The sequence below is a fragment of the Notothenia rossii genome (genome assembly GCF_949606895.1).
Source record: "Notothenia rossii genome assembly, chromosome: 8".
NCBI classification, from domain to species: domain Eukaryota; kingdom Metazoa; phylum Chordata; class Actinopteri; order Perciformes; family Nototheniidae; genus Notothenia; species Notothenia rossii.
The window spans coordinates 16,500,732-16,521,346 of record NC_136906.1 but is presented as its reverse complement, the minus strand read 5'-3'; the positions used below and the strand labels follow the sequence as shown (position 1 = coordinate 16,521,346).

The 20,615-nt window shown below is 39.3% G+C and overlaps 2 protein-coding genes across 2 annotated transcripts in view; both read left to right on the top strand.

Annotated features, from left to right (window-relative positions):
- coro7 (coronin 7) overlaps positions 1 to 17,156 on the top strand; it is a 109,337-nt gene extending 92,181 nt beyond the window's left edge. The window contains exons 10-28 of the mRNA XM_079641731.1: positions 8,896 to 8,950; positions 9,215 to 9,272; positions 9,365 to 9,510; positions 9,604 to 9,702; positions 9,947 to 10,051; positions 10,208 to 10,361; positions 10,456 to 10,631; positions 11,003 to 11,111; positions 11,361 to 11,447; positions 11,551 to 11,693; positions 11,825 to 11,929; positions 12,347 to 12,432; positions 12,528 to 12,669; positions 12,762 to 12,851; positions 13,447 to 13,563; positions 13,697 to 13,832; positions 13,931 to 14,022; positions 14,475 to 14,561; positions 15,323 to 17,156. Coding sequence (XP_079497857.1) covers positions 8,896 to 8,950; positions 9,215 to 9,272; positions 9,365 to 9,510; positions 9,604 to 9,702; positions 9,947 to 10,051; positions 10,208 to 10,361; positions 10,456 to 10,631; positions 11,003 to 11,111; positions 11,361 to 11,447; positions 11,551 to 11,693; positions 11,825 to 11,929; positions 12,347 to 12,432; positions 12,528 to 12,669; positions 12,762 to 12,851; positions 13,447 to 13,563; positions 13,697 to 13,832; positions 13,931 to 14,022; positions 14,475 to 14,561; positions 15,323 to 15,331 — 1,996 coding nt within the window. The 3' untranslated portion in view covers positions 15,332 to 17,156. The remainder of the gene's footprint in view (positions 1 to 8,895; positions 8,951 to 9,214; positions 9,273 to 9,364; positions 9,511 to 9,603; positions 9,703 to 9,946; positions 10,052 to 10,207; positions 10,362 to 10,455; positions 10,632 to 11,002; positions 11,112 to 11,360; positions 11,448 to 11,550; positions 11,694 to 11,824; positions 11,930 to 12,346; positions 12,433 to 12,527; positions 12,670 to 12,761; positions 12,852 to 13,446; positions 13,564 to 13,696; positions 13,833 to 13,930; positions 14,023 to 14,474; positions 14,562 to 15,322) is intronic.
- A 650-nt stretch (positions 17,157 to 17,806) lies between these two features.
- Positions 17,807 to 20,609, top strand: pam16 (presequence translocase associated motor 16). Its single transcript, XM_079641742.1, has 3 exons — positions 17,807 to 17,925; positions 18,374 to 18,458; positions 19,351 to 20,609. The coding sequence occupies exons 1-3, from the start codon at positions 17,923 to 17,925 to the stop codon at positions 19,566 to 19,568; spliced, it is 306 nt and encodes a 101-aa protein (XP_079497868.1). The 5' UTR covers positions 17,807 to 17,922; the 3' UTR covers positions 19,569 to 20,609.
- The last annotated feature ends 6 nt before the right edge of the window (positions 20,610 to 20,615 follow it).

The window sequence follows — 20,615 nt, the reverse complement described above, 5'->3', positions numbered from 1 at the left end:
TCAAATATGGTGCCATTGAAGACAATCCAATACATTTAAGGCTCTGCAACATTTAACCATTGTGAGCTGAAGCCTTAGATTTAATTTCCGCTCCCTGACACGCTGTGGTTTAGCTTGTGGTGTGCAGGCTTTGGAGCTGTGATGCTGCTAATGGAAACATTTGTACACAATCAGACAGCCCAAGTGCAGAGGTCTGATGGAGTTGTGATATTGTGAGTTTACAAAGGTGACAAAGTTCATCAGCTGTCATATAGTGTTTATTTGCTTTTGGCACACGTAAGTAATCTTTGGTGGATTGCTATGCTTCAATGTTTGAAAGGAATAAGCATTGCCAAACCATTTGTTTGCTGTTCAGAGGAAATGTTTATAATCTTCTCAAATTATCACTCTCATTTCTCCTATGGAAAGGATTTCCTTTTTTTCATTTCACATATTTGCGGAACACTTGAAATCAACCTAGGATATACCATCCTGAAGATTGTAGTTGGAGGTCTAGGGTTGTTCCGATATGAATCCCATTTAATCACCAGTGGATTATTCCGCATCAATCCTTCCATTGTCGGGGTAATGTGAAGACCCATGGGCCTTCAGCGTAAGTGTGCATAAAACCATTAGCTGTGTCTAAGTCTCTTACACAAGAGTAACATCACTGGATTAGAAACTGTGTTTTGTCTCGGTTAAACACAAAGACAGGATGTGGGAAGGGTTAATAAGAATAAATAGATAATATGCTGGTCATATGAACTGCCATCATCAGATAGTGATTATGACAATATAAAAAAAAAGCATGTGCTTGTTATGGTCCTACTATTAAGTGGGAGATCCAGTTGTTTAGTTGCAGCAAAATGTTCATCCTACTGCATATTTGTACTGATTAATTTCATAGTACAACAGATCTGCCACATTGTTAATCCGTCTCTGATTGTGTGATTATGTGGGGAGGTAAAGTAAAGCCTTAAATAGATGGTTGCAAACAAGATTTCAGTTACCATTAACTGAGAGAAGGTATGAAAAAGAGCACGTTCAAACATTCGGCCTCATGCTCATATTGGTGAATTCCTTTTAGCCACGGCAGCAGTGTTGCTCTTGACCTCTTCAGTCCACACTGAATCATCTAAACAACATTTAGATGACTTTTCATTACATTTGGTGTGTCCCCATCAGGATGTATTGTGAGAACCTGAAAAGGTAGACACAGTTCAAACTCGGGGAATAATTATAGCTCCACGATTTGCAACCACAGTTTTTAATCAATTATTTCACCAGGATTCTGGACGGTAGTCTCTATTGTCCTTTTTTGAACAGTGTCTTTCTTATCCCTTAACATTTTTCCTTATATACGAATCTATAATAATAATAATAAATGTTATATATTAAAATCAGCTTATATCTGTTGTCCTCTTTAACTGAGTGTGGGAAAAGTGTGTTGACCTAATGTTTATGGGGACGACTGGGTTAACCCGTGTGCACTCTCACACTTAAACTCTAAAATTAGCGATTCAAGGCGCCCAACAAGGCATCCCCTCTTCTTGCTGTGACCCACCGAGTGTCCTCATGACCCTGTGTGCTAATCCAAACATTATGTTATGGCTGAAATGGCTGTACTCTGAGTCTAAACACTAAGTCAGCAGTGGGACAGCAGAGGCCTGCCAGGACGACTGGACGAGCTGCAGGCCCGTGCTCTCGGGAGGCAGCAGGGCTGATAAAGAGGACGTTTCCAGTTCACAGTTCAGCAGACCCTTCACCCGCAGCAATACTGCTTCAGCACTCACTCACTCACTCCCACTCACTGGGATGACATAACTGGGGGGGCGATAAAGAAAGGGGGGAGGAGTGGATGACAGAGGAAAAGGATCAAATGAAAACAAAATGAACAGTAAATCAAGCAGAGGTTGGATCTCATCATGAAGACTTTATGATTAATTGATTTATGATTAAAACCTCTCACCTTCAGATTGATGTTACAACAAGTTAGAATCTGGGTTTGATCTGAACAAATAACAAATTAACAAATTCTCTACAGGAATCGGGGCAAATCTGAACCTGATTAGAGGGCTTAACAATCTGTAAAAGTAAAACATACGACATTCTTTAGACTACACAAGAAAAGAAAACACTGAAAAAATCGGGATCTGTTTTCCTGGACGCACTAACATGCAGTGCTTATCAGAAATAACTATGTTAAACGTACCATGTTGAGAAAAAGTAAAGGTTAAGTCAACACATTAGCGCAGACTCTAATCTGCTAAATGTTTATTTATCTTTTCATCGCTTGTTAGGATGTTAATAGTCTTCTAATGGCTGTCCATCATAGAAGAGTAATAAAATGAGCCAGGGTGAGCTTTAAAAGAATAAAGTAAAATGGAGCAGTGGACAACCAGCTGCTTTGTTTTGGTGTCAGATTCCCTAAAGGCCTCCACTCTTTTCCTCTGCTTTCTGGCCAGCTCCTACCTGTCGACTGGAGCTTATTGTGCTCTCTAATGTGTGTTTTTAGCAGCAAGGCTGGCCTAGCCAAAGGCTATGATCTCATACGGCAGAGAAAGGTTTCTTTGACTGATACTGATCTGGTCATAGCCTCTCAACCCATAACCTTATACCTCTGCAGCCTGCTTTCATTAGCTCCAGCTATATACAGTATATAATACACTCCTGTGTGCGCCTGATGCTATCAGTGCATCTGCACGAGCCCATATGAGCTCTCACAAATGGGGTGTGTTGATGTGTGTGTCTTTTTCATATTTTTCATATTTTGTAACCGCGTGCATACACATGCAAAGCATTTTTCTTATAATGCAGTATTATTCTGGAGGAATGTTGTGAATGTGTTTCCACAATTGACTGCAGTGCCTACATTTTGTCTGAGTTGAACTCTCTCAACTCTGATGTTTCTCTCCTCCACAACCCCAGCTGCAGATACCGAATCACATTAAATCCCCACTTTAAGCACGTAGGCACACACCATTTCTGCATTTGTCTGTCATCCACATATCCATTCATCTCGCCCTCCATTAGTCAGTTATTCCTCTGATTTACTCTATCTCTTACATTATCAAACGACAGCAAGTTCTCATAATCATAATATACCAAGGCTGACTCAGACCCTTTCATACCCACACAGATGCACATTAGAGTAGAGTAATATACCCATCATATCTGCTGGTGCTGAAGGCTGCTGTCATGGGCAGAAGGTCATTTTATGATGTGCGATTTGGACTCTCTGAGAGGGCAGTGTGAGGCGATGGCAGACGAGGCGGGAGGTGTGTTCTTTCCACTCTCTGTTTTGTGTACAATCTGATAGGAGAAGAGTGCCAGTGACAGACTGAAGCCAGGGGGATTTTTGGAGCATCAGGCGGCTCATCGCAGACACTTGGAAGAGCTAGAGAGGTGTTTAGACATTAGTGGGTGCCGATAGCCATGAGAGGGTGAGACTAGTATGCCATAGTCTGTTGTTTTAGTCAAACCTTTAAGGAGGAGGTTTAGCTGTTGTTCATTTTCAACAGCTGACACTGTGTATGTCTTTACCTCTACATTATATAATTATTTGATGACTCATTAGCACACATGTGGTTAACCTCTCCTAGTCACACACCCAACCTGGAAAAGGGTTTAAGTCTGGATTAGTGTGTCAGGTAGGATACGGTGCGACACACACACTTCTGTTTACAGCTTCTCCTCTAAGAGCATGAATGATTCTTCTAATAGTTTTTCTTTTCATTGTAAATCAGCCCATATTATTTGGATTTGCGCAACAAGCCTGCTGGTTCTTTCCTCTCTTATTAATGCATGCGCACATACATCACTAAGCTGCCTTTTAAGCACATGTATGTTTGTTTTTTTCCGGTATAAATATGCACATGCATGCGTTGTGCCTGTTTTTTTTCGTGTGGGAAAATGGGCTGGTAGTGAGCTGGAGCGTGAAAGCGAAGTAAACAGAGGCCATTATCAGTGATAAAGCTCTGCTCCTATTATGTGGCTGTTTGACTTGTTGTACGTTTACTGTGAGAAAAGCAGAGATAAGGCCCGAGAGAAAGTATTGGCAATTCAGAAGTACCAATTTTGGATTGGAGGCACAAAGAGACTGCGGGGGGAAAGGTGGTGGTGTTGTTGAAGAGGAAATGAGAGAAGGGGGGAAGGAGACAGGAGGCACAGAGGGGTGTGGGAATGGAGGTGTTTAGGGACTCCCTGTGGACTGACTCCGACATGGGAACACACAGTCGCCCTAACGAAGCGTGGCCACCCCTCGCTGACTTCATAGGCCTGGGATAGACGGGGGGAGAGACGGGTATTAGAGAGAACAGGGGGTACAGGTCAATTTTGGTCATAGATCAAAGATTTAAAAAATGCCCACTATAAAGGTAGAAAAGAGAAAAACAGGAAAAGAGGCCCATTGATAACAAGTCGGCTTTAGCATTGGATAAATGCCATGGAAAGAGATGTCTTTTTGTAAACATTCTCTAATATTACTGATAATCACATTGAACCTGATCCTGTCTAAGTTTGTAATGGTCATTTGAGATTCTAGCCAGGCAGCCACTTCTTCCTTATGGTCTGTTTACAGGTAAGAGAGCCATTTTGGAAGAAGAAAAACTTTTCAAAAGAAATGACTGATATTCAATCTTTATTTCAGACTCAAGGTCCATATCACATACACATTTTTTTTTTACATTTATATTTTATTAAACATTTTCAAAAGACAAAAACATATGGACAAGGACACGGCTGACACATCACAAATAGGACAGGACAATAACATGAAGGTGGGGGGTAGGGGGACATTACAGTCTCAGTTACATTTTATGTATGCATATGGCGTTGTATTTATACATGATTTGCTTCATAATATAGGTATACTTCATTGTTTAATAGGTAGATAAATAGTCAAATAAATATATATATATATATATGCACACATATGTACATATACACACATACACATCTCTTCCTTTTCTGATTAATTCACCTATTCATCCATTTCCCATTTAATTTCACTTCTTTCATTATTATTACTGTTATTTTTCTGTTTCTTAGCTTATTTCTCTTTATTTATATTTATTTATTAATATTACTATATTTACTGTTGGCAGCCGAGATGGTTTGAGTCCAGAAAAGCCCTTATCTTATCCCAAAGCCTGTTGTCTGGCTTAACCAAATATAACAGGGAGAAAGCAGCTTCTTCCATACTTAAGATGTTTAGGAAGTCCTCCAGCCATCTATTTAAATTGAAGCAGTTGGGCTTTCTGACTTTCCAGTTCATAAGAACGAGGCGTTTAGTTGAAAGGCGTGCTAGGGCTATAAGTTTACTTGCACATTTTGATTGTATGCCATTGAGCGGGGATCCCAGCAAGCATGTAGCTGGAGTTAAGGGTATCTCTATGTTCAGGATCTCAGCGAGAGTATCTCCAACTACGTCCCATAGAGATTTTACAGCCGGACAGACAGGACCAAAGACAATGTAAAAGGGTACCCACTTCCGCACAACCATGCCAGCATAGGCCCGAGAGTGTTTGATCCACCTTTTTGAGTCTACAGGGTGCGATGTATGCTCTGTGAAGGATTTTTAACTGTATTACTCTAAACCCGACACACTTGGAGATTCATGTTGAGTTCGACCAGATTGTGTCCCACTGGGGTAAGGGTGATGCCTAAGTCCTGCTCCCATCTTTTCTGTGTCTGCAGATTAGTATTGGCGGTTGAGGTGAGGAGAAGTTTATATATACGTGAAATCATTCCTTTCTTGTTTGCAAGTCTTTTTAGGTTAATATCAAGGTGTTCATGACAACCTATCTTTATACCTTCTGATGTTAACATTTTAATATTTGATTGTAATTGCATGTAGGAGAAGAAGAGGGATTTATTCAGATGAAAATGTTCCATCAACACTATGAACGGAGTTATGATATTGTTTTTTACTATTTGCCCAATGTGTTGTAGTGCTTGCATATGTATATTATTCAATGGTTTACCGCCCGCTGTGAATATTGGGTTTTTCCATAATGGGCATGAAGGGATGCCTAGCCTCCTTTGTACAGATTTAACCACACTGATAGAACATGTAATTAATGGATTATTCAGACTGGATTTGGGGGAGTACCAGAATGAATTTAAAGATAATGATTTATTGTTTTCTGTAATTATTTGTCCTTCCAGCCGGTCCCAGTTAGCTTTTTTCGGTGTCGCTCCCATAACCGCATACTATAGAGAATCTGGCATTATGAGAGAGATAATATAAGTATAAATTGGGTACCCCCAGTCCACCTGTTCTCCTCGGCATCGACAACTCTTTATGGTTGATTCGTGGTTTTTTATCCTTCCATATGAATTGAGAGAATATAGTGTTTATTTCTTTAAACCAATATTGTGGGATTTGAGGGGGAATTGAGGATATTATATAGGTCAATCTTGGTAGGACATTCATTTTTAACACATCCACCCTTCCCCACAGCGATAGGGGTAAAGAAGTCCATCTTCTCAAGTCATACTTCAATAGTTCTAGGTAAGCCTGGACCATTCATTTCGAACATCTTGTTAATTAGGGATCTGATGTTTATGCCCAAGTATCTCAATCCATCAGCTTTCCAAACAAAAGGAGCAGAGCCTAAGTGATTAGAGTGAGTCTGAAAGTTAGTGGCATGGCTTCACTTTTACTCCAATTTCTTTTATATCCTGAAAATAAGCTAAATTCTCTAATAACCTCTAGCACCTTAGGTATAGAGTTTAGTGAGTCAACTAATGTTAAAAGGATATCATCAGCGTTTGTATATAACCATATCACATACAAAATGAGAAAATACACAACAATAAATAAGATTAAAAAAGTTAAACAAAAAAAACGAATAAAAAACATCAAATCAGTCCAATGACAGCTAGTCACACATACACTGTATGCTCACTGTCTGTAGAGGCTGTTGCGCCAATGTCTCCCAATCATGGAAGAGAACCGAGTAGAACTCTTCACAGGGTTGATTAAAATCGAGATAGCATGATTGTCTGACTCTTGTAGGCGACACATGAATTTGTACATTACATTTCTTAAAGGGGCTTGAAAGGTAGGTACCCCCAAGTTAACAAACAGCTGGCTGGCACTGTGCCATCTTGGTACCCTCACCAGCAACCGTAAAACATCATTGTATGCAACTTTTAGTTTTTGCATGCTGCTAGCCTTGTAGTTACTCCACAGGTGAGCCGTGTACAATGGTGTAAAGAAAGCTTTAAAACCCATCACCTGGAAAAATATGGTTCTCTAAAGATCTCGGTTGGAGCAAAACAATAACATGGCATTCAAAGTTAAAGATGTGAAGTTACCCATCTTTAGAGATATCTATATGTTTGTTCTTCCTTTTGTAAGATCAATACAATTCATATTTAAAGTCTTTTGAAACTTTGCCCAAAAAAAATGAAACATACCTTTAGCCCACATGCAGTAAACAAAGTAACATTACATTTCTCTAGACCATTTCCACTTGATAGGTTAGTTAAACAAACGTGTTTTTGCTTTCCCAGTCTTGACACCATTCAGTTGTTTCTTGAATCTAAAGATTCAAATGAAAACGATATGGAGATTCTTCTCATTGTAGTGTGGAGTCATCTGTCAACCCAACAAAAGGATGTGAGCTATTAAACCACAGACTCGTGGCAGACCGGTTTTCAGTGTCTGACAGTGACCCTGAACTCGTGTACGTTGGTTGGAAAATCTTCCTCTGTTTCCATTCAAATCCACTGCTAACACACAGACACACACTCCCTCTGTCTGTCACTCCTCTACACAGTAAACAGCATTGCCTGTCACCATGCCAGTTGCTTAAGATACCCAAGTGAAGTCTGTCATTATATTGTCATACTTGGAGCATTACATCACAAGTCTGTCACTCTCTAGAATAGCAGCATTACACAAGGTCGTCATCATAAGCCAATCACTGGAACTTCCTCTCCACTTCAATGAGCCCGTCTGGGATGTGGAGTGGTCCGATCAGTCGCCATGCTGTCCTTTTTTCCTGTCTGCGAAACAACACAGCATGCTGACTGTGGATACCCTGAGAGACTTACCGTATGAAGGAGAGGATTTGTCAGCCTTGTCAGTGTTTGTGCAAGAATGCCTCTGTTTAAGCCATTATTTCCTGTTTGGATTGTTTTCTGCGGCCAGTCGTGCGTCCCCCCATTGAGTTTAAAGCTCATTCAGTTTCCTTATCCCCCAATCCCCTTACCTCAAATCCCAAGAGGAGACAGGTGACCGTGGCTTTGTAAGGGGATGCTGGATCTAGAGCTTGATCAACAGAAAAATGGTCAGCTACAATATTGCTATTTAAAAAATCGTTTGTGTTATTTATTAAGCAGACCATTCTCTCATTGAGTTGTCTTTGTTTCTTTGTCAATGCATTGAATCTGTCACCTTTGGCTTAAGGAAACTATGATGGGATTGTTATCCTTTTCTGGACTACAATGCATCAATTAATAAAAGACATTCAGAGTAGTTTAAGTAGTAAGAAAAAGCTATTTTTTGGTTTGCCTTCACTCTGTTTATCCACGACCATGTATCCATCTTAAAACCTATTCCTCAGAGGTTTTAGCAACTGTCTTTGATAATAACCATTTTAGATTGTATTGTGAAAATGATAGCTACTAAGGAAAATGAATGAGTGAAGTGTGACTGAGTTTGATTCTGCATTTGTTTAACTGCCAACTGTTTTCCAAACCTGCAATTAAAGACCAGTGGGAAAAAAAAGATTTCACTTGTTGCCCTAAAATTGGGTACACTGCTCCATCTAGTGGCACCTTTGTAAAACTTCAGCCCTACAGTCCCTCTGACATACAGTATTAGAATGTAACAGAATGTGTGCTTTTACATCAATGTGCTGTTTGTGAACATCCATTGAACGTCTCTTGTCTCTTTGCCTTCAGGATGGTGATCCCTCTGTACGATGATGACACTGGTCTGCTTGTACTGGCTGGCACGGTGAGTTACAGAATAGCACCTGTCGTTTTTGGCATTTCAAAAAACTTTGAGGAATGGGTTAGATATTTATTATTTATGTCTGAAAGGTTTTGTGTAGTCAATTCACAAATCAGGAGTTCAGCAGTCTGTGTAATTTGAAGGTCAACTGCAATACATATTTTACCTCAGGACGTGAACTTATTTATGTCTCTGATTTACTATCACTATGTCAATATGTCATGCTGTGCAGCACAGTGTATGATTTAATGATGTGTTCTCGTACAGGGGGACTCTGCGGTGGATTGCTTTGAAGTTTCTACCTCTGAGCCTTTCCTCTCTCAAGGTAAAGCATCGAAACATTCAGATGATAACAGTGTTGCCTGCAGGTGTCTGATTCCTGTCTTTCTTTCTTGTATGTACATTTTATTTCTGTAGTGAGCCACTGTCTGACTGACATGTCAACGCGAGGAGTTGCCATGGTACCTAAGCTGGCGTTGGATGTCTTGTCCTGCGAGGTGATGCAAGTGCTTCAGCTGACGGACAATTGCATCGTGCCAATCAGCTACCAAGTCCCCCGCAAGGTGTGTGAGCAGAGAAATGACCAACACATAGAGCCGATTGATAACATTAATAAGTGATATTGATCTTTGTTTCGGTGCTGCATTGTTTTCCAGCACACAGGCCAGGAGTTTCATGACGATCTTTATCCAGATACAGTCGGCACAACTCCAGCCATGTCTGCTGAGGAGTGGTGGAAGGGAGGGAACAAGCAGGTAAGAGAGCTTCACTCTCAACACGCCTCAAACAATTCCCTAATCTTAATGTCTGTTCTCTTCTTTATATTACATTTATTTTAAAAACAACTATCCATGATGTACAAATCTGTGTTAGTAAAAGGCATATTTAGCATTTATAGCTATTTTTTGTTTTGTTATTATTATTATTTACCAAACTCGTGCATTTTCCCAGTATGGGATCGTTTTACCTTTTATCTGTTTACCTTCCGTTTGTCCTCAGGTGGAGAAAGTCAGCCTCAACCCAGACAAACAGCCCAAACTAAAAGCTCCGCCCGCAAAACAGGTGGCAGCAAAGAAGGAGCTGATCAGTGGGGGGAGCAAGGAGGTAGACATTTTTTTTTACTATAATGTCTTGCATTTGACCATTAAGGTTTCACTCACTATACTTTAGAAATAACTGTATTTATAGATAATCACACTCTCAAATTGGGGGTAATCCTTTTTGACGTGACAAGTTAACAGCCGTTCTGCTGTTCTCCAGGACCCGGCACGTGGCTCCACCTCCAGCAGTCCTCTGAGCACCCCCAGCAGCAGCGCCCCGTCCCGCTCCCCATCCTCCACCTCCGGACTCTCCTCAGGCTTCCTGCCCAGCCCCAGTCCCAGCCAGAGCACCAAGGCCATCCAGAGCATGCTGGGTATAAACTCACACACACACCTAATATATATCTTTATAGTGGTTTGTTAATAATAATGTATTTAAGTGAGAATTGAGAATGAATTCTGATTCAGGGACGACCTCCAAGTTCCGTCACATCCAGGGTGCGATGATGCACCGGGACACACACATCACCAACCTGCGTGGCCTCAACCTGACCACACCCGGGGAGTCTGACGGCTTCTGTGTGAACAGCCAACGCATGGCGGTGCCCCTCGCCATCTCCGGGGGCCAGATCGGCATCTTTGAGGTACGGCATCAACTTAAAGGTCACCTATCATGCTGTTTTTAGGCAATAACATAGGTCTCAGATTTATATAAATATATAAAACACATGTCTATGAAGTGCTTTGCTCAAAATACCAAACAGATCACCCATTCTAGCCATGCCTCATATCCCTCCGTTTCAGCCCTGTTACTAAAGTGCTGATTCGGGGTATAAAGATTTTTTTAAATCATCTATCATTTTGCATGCTAGATCCCCTTTAAGATTACATTCAAAAACAGTGATTGGTCTCCATGTTGAGTGTCTCTCTTTCTTTGTACTTCAACTACTTTAGAAAATGTGGCCAATGTCTACCGTACGTTTATGAGTGATTGTGTTCCCTCTTCTCCCCTCAGCGCTCTCAGCCTGGCAGGATTCCTGACACAGCCCTGCCAACCATCCAAAACTCAGTGAATGTGGTCGACCTCTCCTGGGACCCCTTTAACACACACCGGCTTGCCGTGGGTGAGTGAAACGATTGATTGATTTAACCCAAAACAATGCACTGTAGTCATTAAAAAAATTAAAATATAATAGATAAGGAATTAATTTTGAATGATTTCCTTTTAGTAGTAAGAAATAATGAATAAAGTAATTGGAATGGGTACATGCATGTACTTTCTATTGCTGGATTGAGGTAGTTGTATTACTTTGTTGTTTTATTGCCTGTTGTGTGGGAGTTTAATTGGACATGTGTCTCTCTGTCCATGCTAGCGTGTGATGATGCAAAGATCCGGGTGTGGCAGGTACCAGAGGGGGGGCTGAAAGAGACCCTGACCGAGCCTGAGGTCATCATGCAAGGTAGGACTTACTGAAACTAGTTGTATCTATAATTGGTTGTTGATTGTCAGGCCAGACATACAACAGTTAAAAGTTGATTGACAGTTCCTGTGACCTCTCATAGGCCACACGGAGAAGATTTACTCCATCAAGTTCCACCCTCTGGCCAGCGGACTCCTGGCCTCTTCATCCTACGATCTCTCAGTCAGACTGTGGAACCTGGAGAGCGGAGAGCAGGTCAAGCTCCTCACCGGACACCAAGACCAGGTGGGGGACCGAGATTCACGCCTTGACCTCATCTTGGAAAACAAAACTCAATAAGCAAAATGCAACAGAAGTAATTAGTTACTAGATCAACTCTGACCTTCTTCTTTCTTGTTTACGCTTAATTTATTCAGATCTTCGCCATGGCGTGGAGCCCAGATGGAAAGCTCCTGGCCACAGTGTGCAAAGACGGGAAAGTTCGCATCTATGACCCTCGCAAGTCAACTGCACCTGTTCAGGTGTGTACTACACATTGGAGATGATATGAGAGTCAAAATTAAAATGACATTAAATGAGTATTGTGAAAATGGTGAAACACACTTTTACCCTGCAGCTCTATGCATACATATATTTGCACATTATTCAAATGTCATTCTAAAAAACTCAAGTATTTTATGCCACTATTTAGATCCATGCTAATAGGTGGATAAACATTGTTTTGTCATTATTTAAAAGCTATTTTAGTTCAGATTTATTTTTTTGTTTGTCATTAATGTGGTACTATATTGTAAAAACAGTAAGATGCCTATAAAATGAATCTAAAGTAGCTAAGAATGTCTTAGAGGCTTTGGCAACAAGGAAGCAATGCATTGCAGTGGTAAAGGCTTTTGTGTGTCATAAACTAATATAATGTATTCTCTAACCCTCTCTTTCAGGAGGGCCCGGGTCCTGAGGGCCACAGGGGGGCTCGTGCAGTCTGGGTGTGTGAGGGCAAGTACCTCTTGGTGTCAGGATTTGACAGGTACTGCACATGGCAAAGTCTTTGTGTCATAAAGCAAAAAAAAATACACACATAATATATATATTTACTGACTCCTTCCTGTTGTCCTCCCTCAGCCGCAGTGAGCGAGTCCTCTGCCTGTACTCTGCTCACTCCCTGTCCTCTGGAGCTGTAGCCAGCACCTCTATATCCATCTCCCCCTCTACTCTCATCCCTTTCTACGACCCCGACACCAGCGTGGTCATCCTCACTGCAAAGGTAAGCAAACTAAATATAGTTATATACAAAGTTCATTTTAAAATCTACAAACACAAGAGTGAGATGTAACATGTGTGTTTATCTTTTTACAGGGTGATACCAGAGTGCACATTTACGAGGTGGTCCCTGAAGAGCCGTACTTTATGGAGTGCAGCAGTTTTAACTCTCCGGAGCCACACAAGGTGATGAGCTCAACTCCTTATCTTTCATTCTCGTGTATCTGTCTGACACAATACATCTGCATATGATGGTTAATACCCTTCTTTAAACCATGCCATGTTTGTAATTTGATTTTTATTCAATTATTTAACACGGACAGTGCACATTGATGAATATTTCTGTAAATGTGCCAGAGTTAGCCAAGAGGCTTTTTTTCATCTGTAGTCCCTGGACAGATTTTAAAAGTCAACCAAAAACACATTTCATTTTAAACAAGTAAATACAATACATTTAAAACATGCAACATACATTACTGGGATACTTAAATAAAACAATTTAAAATACAGAACATTAAAACAAAACAAAAGAACATGTTAAAACACAGGCAGTGGGTTGTAAGGAGCAGAAGATTGGGTCGGTGTTGGCAGAGCTGATTCCTCAATAACCATATTTTGAGTTTTGATTGAAATAAAGTGAATGTGGTCTGGCCTCTGATTGGAGATGGGATTGAGTTCCATTGCTGAGCAGCTTTAACAGAAAATGAAGACTGACTGAAATAACTTTTGTAATATTGCGTGCGATGCTAAACTTCACTTCCTGATTGTTTCCTGTTTGCAGGGTTTGGCTTTCTTGCCAAAGAAGGAGTGTAACGTGCGTGATGTGGAGATCGCTGTAGGACTGCTGCTCAACAAGACCACCATAGAGCCGGTGGCCTTCAGAGTGCCACGGGTCAAGGTGAGACAACTGCACCACCTAGTGGATTAACACTGCATACTTTCCCCTCCTGGTGGTTGTTTCTTATAAATGGTTATTGCTTAAATGATAGAATGTATGAATAACTCTATGTGTGTGACTTTTCGGTCTGCAGAAAGAGTTTTTCCAGGACGATGTGTACACAGAGACAGCCGTCTGTTGGGAAGCAGCTCTGACCGCCTCTGCCTGGCTGTCTGGATCCAACGGCCAACACAAGAAGATCAGCCTAAAGCCCAAAGACATGACCCCAGGTGAGGACACAGACTTACAGTATAAAAACCATGTCCCCTTGTCTAACAAGTCTCTACATGGTGGAAGACCCTTATCAATGTGTGGTTTTCTATTGCAGTGAGTGAGGCGCCCAAAGAAGCTCCAGTTAAGAAATACATGCCCTCATCTTTCTACCTGGAGGAGAAGACTGATGAACAGAAGAAAGAGGAGGTGAGGATGAGCTGAATGTAGTATCTATTGAGCTTTATCCTCTTATCCTTTTACATGCAAACAAATAAGACTTCATTAAAGACGGATAATAAAAATGAAATGTGTCAGTAGAGGTCAAGAATCCGGCGGCTTAAGCTCTCTTTAATAGAAAGCAAACTATAACAAAACAACTAAGCTTAATAAAAGATTATTAAGAAAAAGACAAAAATCTAAATAAAAAATTTAAATAAATGCAAAAACAATACAGGAAAAGTGAAAGCTTTTAAAACGTTTACTTTGACTTTCCATATCTGTACACCACGATGTCTGAAGGAGTACTGGTTGGTTTTACTTTTACAGAAACAAGGAGGGTGAAGATTATCAGCCTGCTTAGCATACATGATTATATGAATTGTATGAATACATGTTAGTTTTTTTCTGACGTGCTTTAACATTGTGTTTGTGTGGCCCAGCTGCTCAGTGCCATGGTGGCTAAGTTGGGGAACAGAGACGACCCGCTGCCACAGGAGTCCTTCCAGGGGGTCGAAGACGACGAGTGGGTGAGTGGATGAGATGGAAAGAAGGCTCCTCTCTAATGACAGACACTAATTCAACTGCACTTAAACACACTCTGCTGCCATTATACCAAAATAAGCCCCTCTGCAGAAAAGCTACAAATTGGATTTCCATGGAACTCAGCTTTGCTCAAGTATTTGTTGATTCAACTCATCGTCATATTTGGGGATACAGTGAGTGTTTTATGAAAATGTTTAGGTTGTATTTAGGAAGGGATTTATGTTAGTGTTTTTTTTAGCACCAGATCATAACTTCACATTTGCAAAGACTTCTTGAAGTTGGCTGTCTTTAAGCAACTACAAAAACGTTATGATTGATAAATATGGACATTTTTAATAGGACATCATACATTAATATCAAACTATCACGATCATTATCAATGTTTTTATACTTTTTGTTTATGGGTTGGGTTTTTTGAGAACATTGTTTAAGAAAAAATAAACGTGTGAGGCTTTTTCTGGGATAGAGCTCCAACGTTTTGGAATGAGTTAATTTCACTTTGTCCCCGTGTTTTAGTTATATAAAACACAATATCAGTACACATGATGATATACATGTATGGAGACAAATGTTGGTTAAATCACATTGAAACTAAAATGTCACCATATCATCACAATTTTTTTTCTAGTACCTGAGTTATTAAAGAGCTTAACATCAGACACTAAGGACCCAATGAGGTATTAAGGTTATGCAAATGTAATGTTTTTAATCCCTCTTTTCTAACTGTGTTTGTTGTGTTGTTTAGGATGACTAGAAGAAACGCCATCTTGCTTCGGTTCAATAAGAGGCCAATAGCGGAGAGGAGGGAAAAGATCGACTTTCGACTTACGTTGCCATTTGTGTGTTTGTGATGATGCCACCCACTTCCTCTGAGCTTCAACAGCTGACACCTCAGCATACTGCACGCACAAAGAGTACTGTACAATGTGAAAGTATAAACTATATAGGGAGGGGGAAATCACAGTAATTAAATCACCGTCTCATGGTAGTATGTATAACAGTATCTCTTAAAGTTTGGGAAATCAAATGTCACATTGTCTAGTTCGGTGTTCATCAAATCCAAATGCATGACATTTGATATGAATATCAATTTCAGCTGTAATTCTTAAATAAGTAATTCTGGGATCAATTGTTTGTTCTGGGAGTAATTGTTTTTTGATAATGTTTATGTCACACTACTTTCCGCGGAAATTCCACCTTAGAGCATAATACAATATTAACTATGAGAAAATAGTCCATTAAATCAAATCAGGACACTTCAAACCTATTTTAGTTCTAATTCAGCACAAAGATAGTTAAATGGATGGCAATCATAGCAATAATACTTCTGCTTTATGTTACATTAGCTGTTATCTCACAGTGGTTGTACTGGACCTAACATACCTTTTTGTTGTAGTAAATATTGGTTGCCATGGTTTAAGCATGAAAATACACTCAGTCATTCGCGAGATAAAAGATAATTGCCTCCTTGTGTGCCAGTCAGTTATTTTCTGATCCAGATACCAGGTTCTGTACCGTTGCATACGGAGTTGCTAACTGCACATTTACCTCCGCCGTGAACCACTGCTTGCTTTTATACTGGCCAGTCATATGAGAATGATCAGTCACGATGTGTCCTTGAAAGATGTATTGCTGTTTATGATATCTATGAATAAGTGAATCATCACTTGTCTTCCTGTTCGATCAGGTGAACACACCTGATCACTGTAACACGATCGAGCCTTCAGCAGCAAAAACACATCGAGGATACAACAGGGTCACCAGTGTTCATGTTTGGCCATGAACTGGAATTTCTTATGACAATAATATTAAAATCACTTTCCTTTCTGTTTGACAATATTAGAATAAAAGGCCATTTTAACAATGAGGTGTTTATGTTTTTGTACAAGTTAGATTTGAATGTTTTGCCATCTGGTAGTCTTATGAAAGTCTTATATGTAAGGGTTGAAGGTCAAATACATTGGGAGTTGTTATGCATGTAAACCAAACCTCCTCTTGGGAGTATTTTAAAGGGGCCTTTGTATATTCAGAGATGATTATTTTCTTTCTCTTTTTTTTTGCTTTAAATCATGATCTTTGTTTATTTTCAGACTGTTCAGGGACATTCCTGATTTAAATTAGCTAATTATCATATCTAATGGTAACTATTAAGGAGTCATGGTGGTGATTAGACATAACATATACAGTATTAATAACTTACAATGCAGCCATAACCAATATCATGTATTTTCCAATCAGGGCTACAGCAATATTGTCAAAAACCCAGACTTGAACACACCATTTTATAACAACCTCTGATGGACTGGAAGAAAACAATTGTTTCTGCCATGCATGGTCGTGGACATCATGTTGTACAGGTGGTATTGCCGTTTGTGTGATATACGCTGTATGTGCTTGTGATTCTCGAATGCCATACTTGTAATATTTGTATTGGATTAACTTGCCTTCCATTGTGTTAAAAAAATTACTTCCTTTTTATACAGTGGGTAAAGCATTGTGGATGTTCTGTCTGTAGTACTTGAGGGATTGTTTCTGGATTTTTTTCAATATTGTCTCAAAATAAAGAGATGTAACTCACATGTGTGTCCTTATGTGATTAAGCCACCACAACAAGCATAGTGATTAGAATTAGAATTAGAATGGCTTAAGTGAGTTTTAAGCCTGTAGGCATGATGATCATTTTGGAGACTTTGGTAAGGGCACACTAATATAAATAAAAGCAGAAAATAAATATTTGAATAAAAACTGCTACAACTATATTGTGCACGACTTTGTATTATTTAATGAAATAGTGTTTTAATCAAATGAACTTGTCCGTGGACAAACAAGGAAATAAGTTTTAATGTATTCATTTACAGTTTGTATGTTGATCCGTTATTAAGCTAAATTAGGTAAACATGAACTATTATCTATATACAAATACAACGTATAAATAAAAACAACACAATGGCATTTGTACACAATAGGAAAAAAACAGGGCAGAATTCAAAAAGTGCTGGAATATAAGGAGGATGATTTACATTTATAGGTCTTTATAATATAAATTCCCACATACATCACTTACAATATGTCCATATGCCAACACCTTGAAATAAAATAAAAAAAATGTTTTTCTTTTGTCTAAGTTGACGTTTGTCAACAAACTGGGCTGCTTAGTTAGTAAAAGTAGCTGCAGTTTGACCTCCCTGCCGCTATATGTCAGTATTTTAAAAGTCGCTTTTCACCGGGTTTATCTTATGCACTCGATGTTTTATTGAACTTTGACCCAGCAATAACCTTCATTGACGTACATGTGTGAAGATAGAAGCCGCACACAGTCAGGGGGACCTGTATAATACTGCAAAAATGGTAAGAATACAGTTAATAATAGTCGTGTTAACATTACCATAGCTAACATTAGTCAGTCAGCTAATAATAGGTATCATGCGGCGTTGTGTAGCTGCTGTGTCTGTTGTAGCTTCTCCAATACAAATGCCTTGGGTAATGATGCTCTGCCTCCTCTTCCATGGGACAATAATCATTTCATTTAGAGAGAAACTAATGTATGAAGATGTTTTATGAATGCATGCACAGTAGAACTGAGGCGCTGTCACAGCTGTAATGAAGGTGTTTCCTACATTCGCACCTGCAGACACTTCTTACCTCAACATTACATCAGCATAACTCTAATGTGACTTACAAAAACATTACTGCGTTACTGACTGACGTTCACCCTCTCCTTTCGTTCCCATAACTTTAAATTGGAAGGCTGCAAATTGATGTTTGTGATTTTTCTTTCCATTTATTTCCTGTGCAGGCTAGATATCTTGCACAGATCATCGTGATGGGAGTACAGGTGGTGGGACGTGCGTTTGCTCGTGCATTACAGCAAGAAATTGCAGGTATGGGCAAAATGTATTTTATACTAGTGTACTTAATAGTTTTTAACCTTGTATGGAAAATGACTGCAGAGACAAATGAATGATTCATCAGCACAGTCACAGTTTTGATAAGTGTGTATAAAGAGGAAATGTCATGTATTTTCTCTGATTGACATAAATAAGGAAACATTGGAGTAAGAAAATAATTTAAAGACTATACAACTGATGAGTAGATTAAGTATTTGATGCAGTTGCTCTGACATATTTACATATGAGTTTACACTGTACATTTTACATTTATATCTAATTTAATATTCCATTCCCTACTCACTTAATGTACATAACATCCTGCTTTATATTGTGTTGACTGAAAATGTGCCCTTCAATAGTGTTTTATTGTCAGAGTTTAAAGATGTTTTATCTTCACGGTCTACTGTATATTTTCAACTTTGTAATGCTGTTTTAAATTCTATTTTGAGATGTTTAAATTCTAGAATTGTTTATTTCTACTTGTATGCAATGCCTTGTTTTTTTTTTTATGCTGCTGCAAGGCAAACATGTCCACATTTGGGATCAATAAAGTACATCTTATCTTTTATATATTGACTAATTGCCATAAAAATTAGATACTTATAATATTATCAACAGTGTCATTAATATGATGTATGTGTATGATGTTTTTGAAGCAAATGCTCTGGGATGTGGCTGATACAAAGCATGCCTTTCATTTTCTCTATCAATGATCTTTATGATTTGTTAAATGTTTGCAAAAACACACATTCCATCAAACTGAATCAGATCAAACTTTAACTATTAAGGATACTACAAGCTGCTCAAAATTTGGATAACACAAGTGTAGAAATATGATAAGAACATATAATTGATGCAAGTGTTGTGTTGTGTTGTCTCACAGCCAGTCAGGCAGCAGCGCAGGCGAGGGGCAGTGCAGGTCAGCACTCTGCTGCAGCAGCCTCCAGCATCAGTGGGATGAGCCTTCAAGAGGCGCAGCAAATCCTGAATATCTCTACACTCACCCCCGAGGAGATTCAGACGGTACAACACAACTCACACACTACTTTTCTCACAAACACATTTTTAATACTGAGCTGTAGAGCCATTAAGCTTTTTTAATATGTAGTATTTACCATGTCATTATAGATTTTACCATTCATATCAAAATCTGTTTCATGTTTACGTTAATTCCATGTTTCTTCATCAGCCTAAACTCATAAAAACCTAGCTGTAGGGGAAACCGTTTTAAACAGTAATTAATCAGCTTCTTAATAATATGATTGAAAAGTTTTTGCCAACTCAAAAACCTACCTTTTTTCCCCCCTTTGGACTTAAAAGGTGGCCTGGTTGTTAAATATTGTTACCGTTTGTTACTCCTTACAAACTAATGGCGAAACACAGATTATTTGCTAAAGAAATGCAAAGTGGGTTTAGATACACAATACATATACATATATATATACAATATATACATATATATATATATACAATACTCTTTCTTTTTTTTTTGTAAAGCTTTATACCCCGAATCAACACTTTGGTAACAGGAAGTGAAATAGAGGGATATGAGGCATGGCTAGAATGGATGATCTGTTCTGTATTTTGAGCAAAACACTTCATAGACATGTTTTTTATATTTTTTTATATATATATATCTGAGTCCTATGCTGTTGACTAAAGATTGCATGATAGGTGACCTTTTAAAGTGGCAATCTTTTGTTTAAGTTACTGTCTATTGCGAAATAGTGTGACATGATGGTGAATAACGGCCCGTCCACACACAGGCATGAAAAAAATCTTTCAAAGCTTCGCCCATTCACTTGAATGGGGTGACGTAGAAGATTTTTAATCTTCGCCAAACTGCATTGTGGGGAGCGGAGCATGGCTTCAAAAGTTGAGCAATGTTCAACTTTTGATGCTCCCGATGCTTTCGAAGCTGGCATCAGCCAATCAAATCCCGTTTATGCAAATCCCGCCAGTACAAGCGCTAGCCAATCAAACCGCGTGTACTGTATGCAGATACCGCAGGTCTTTTCCATATGTCATAAAATGGAGGATAAATTAATCATCACTGTAGGAAATGTCCCGGTCCTTTACGACTGCTCTCTGTTCACCTACCGGGACCTAAACCGGAGGAACCAGGCATGGAGGGAGGTGGCAGAGACA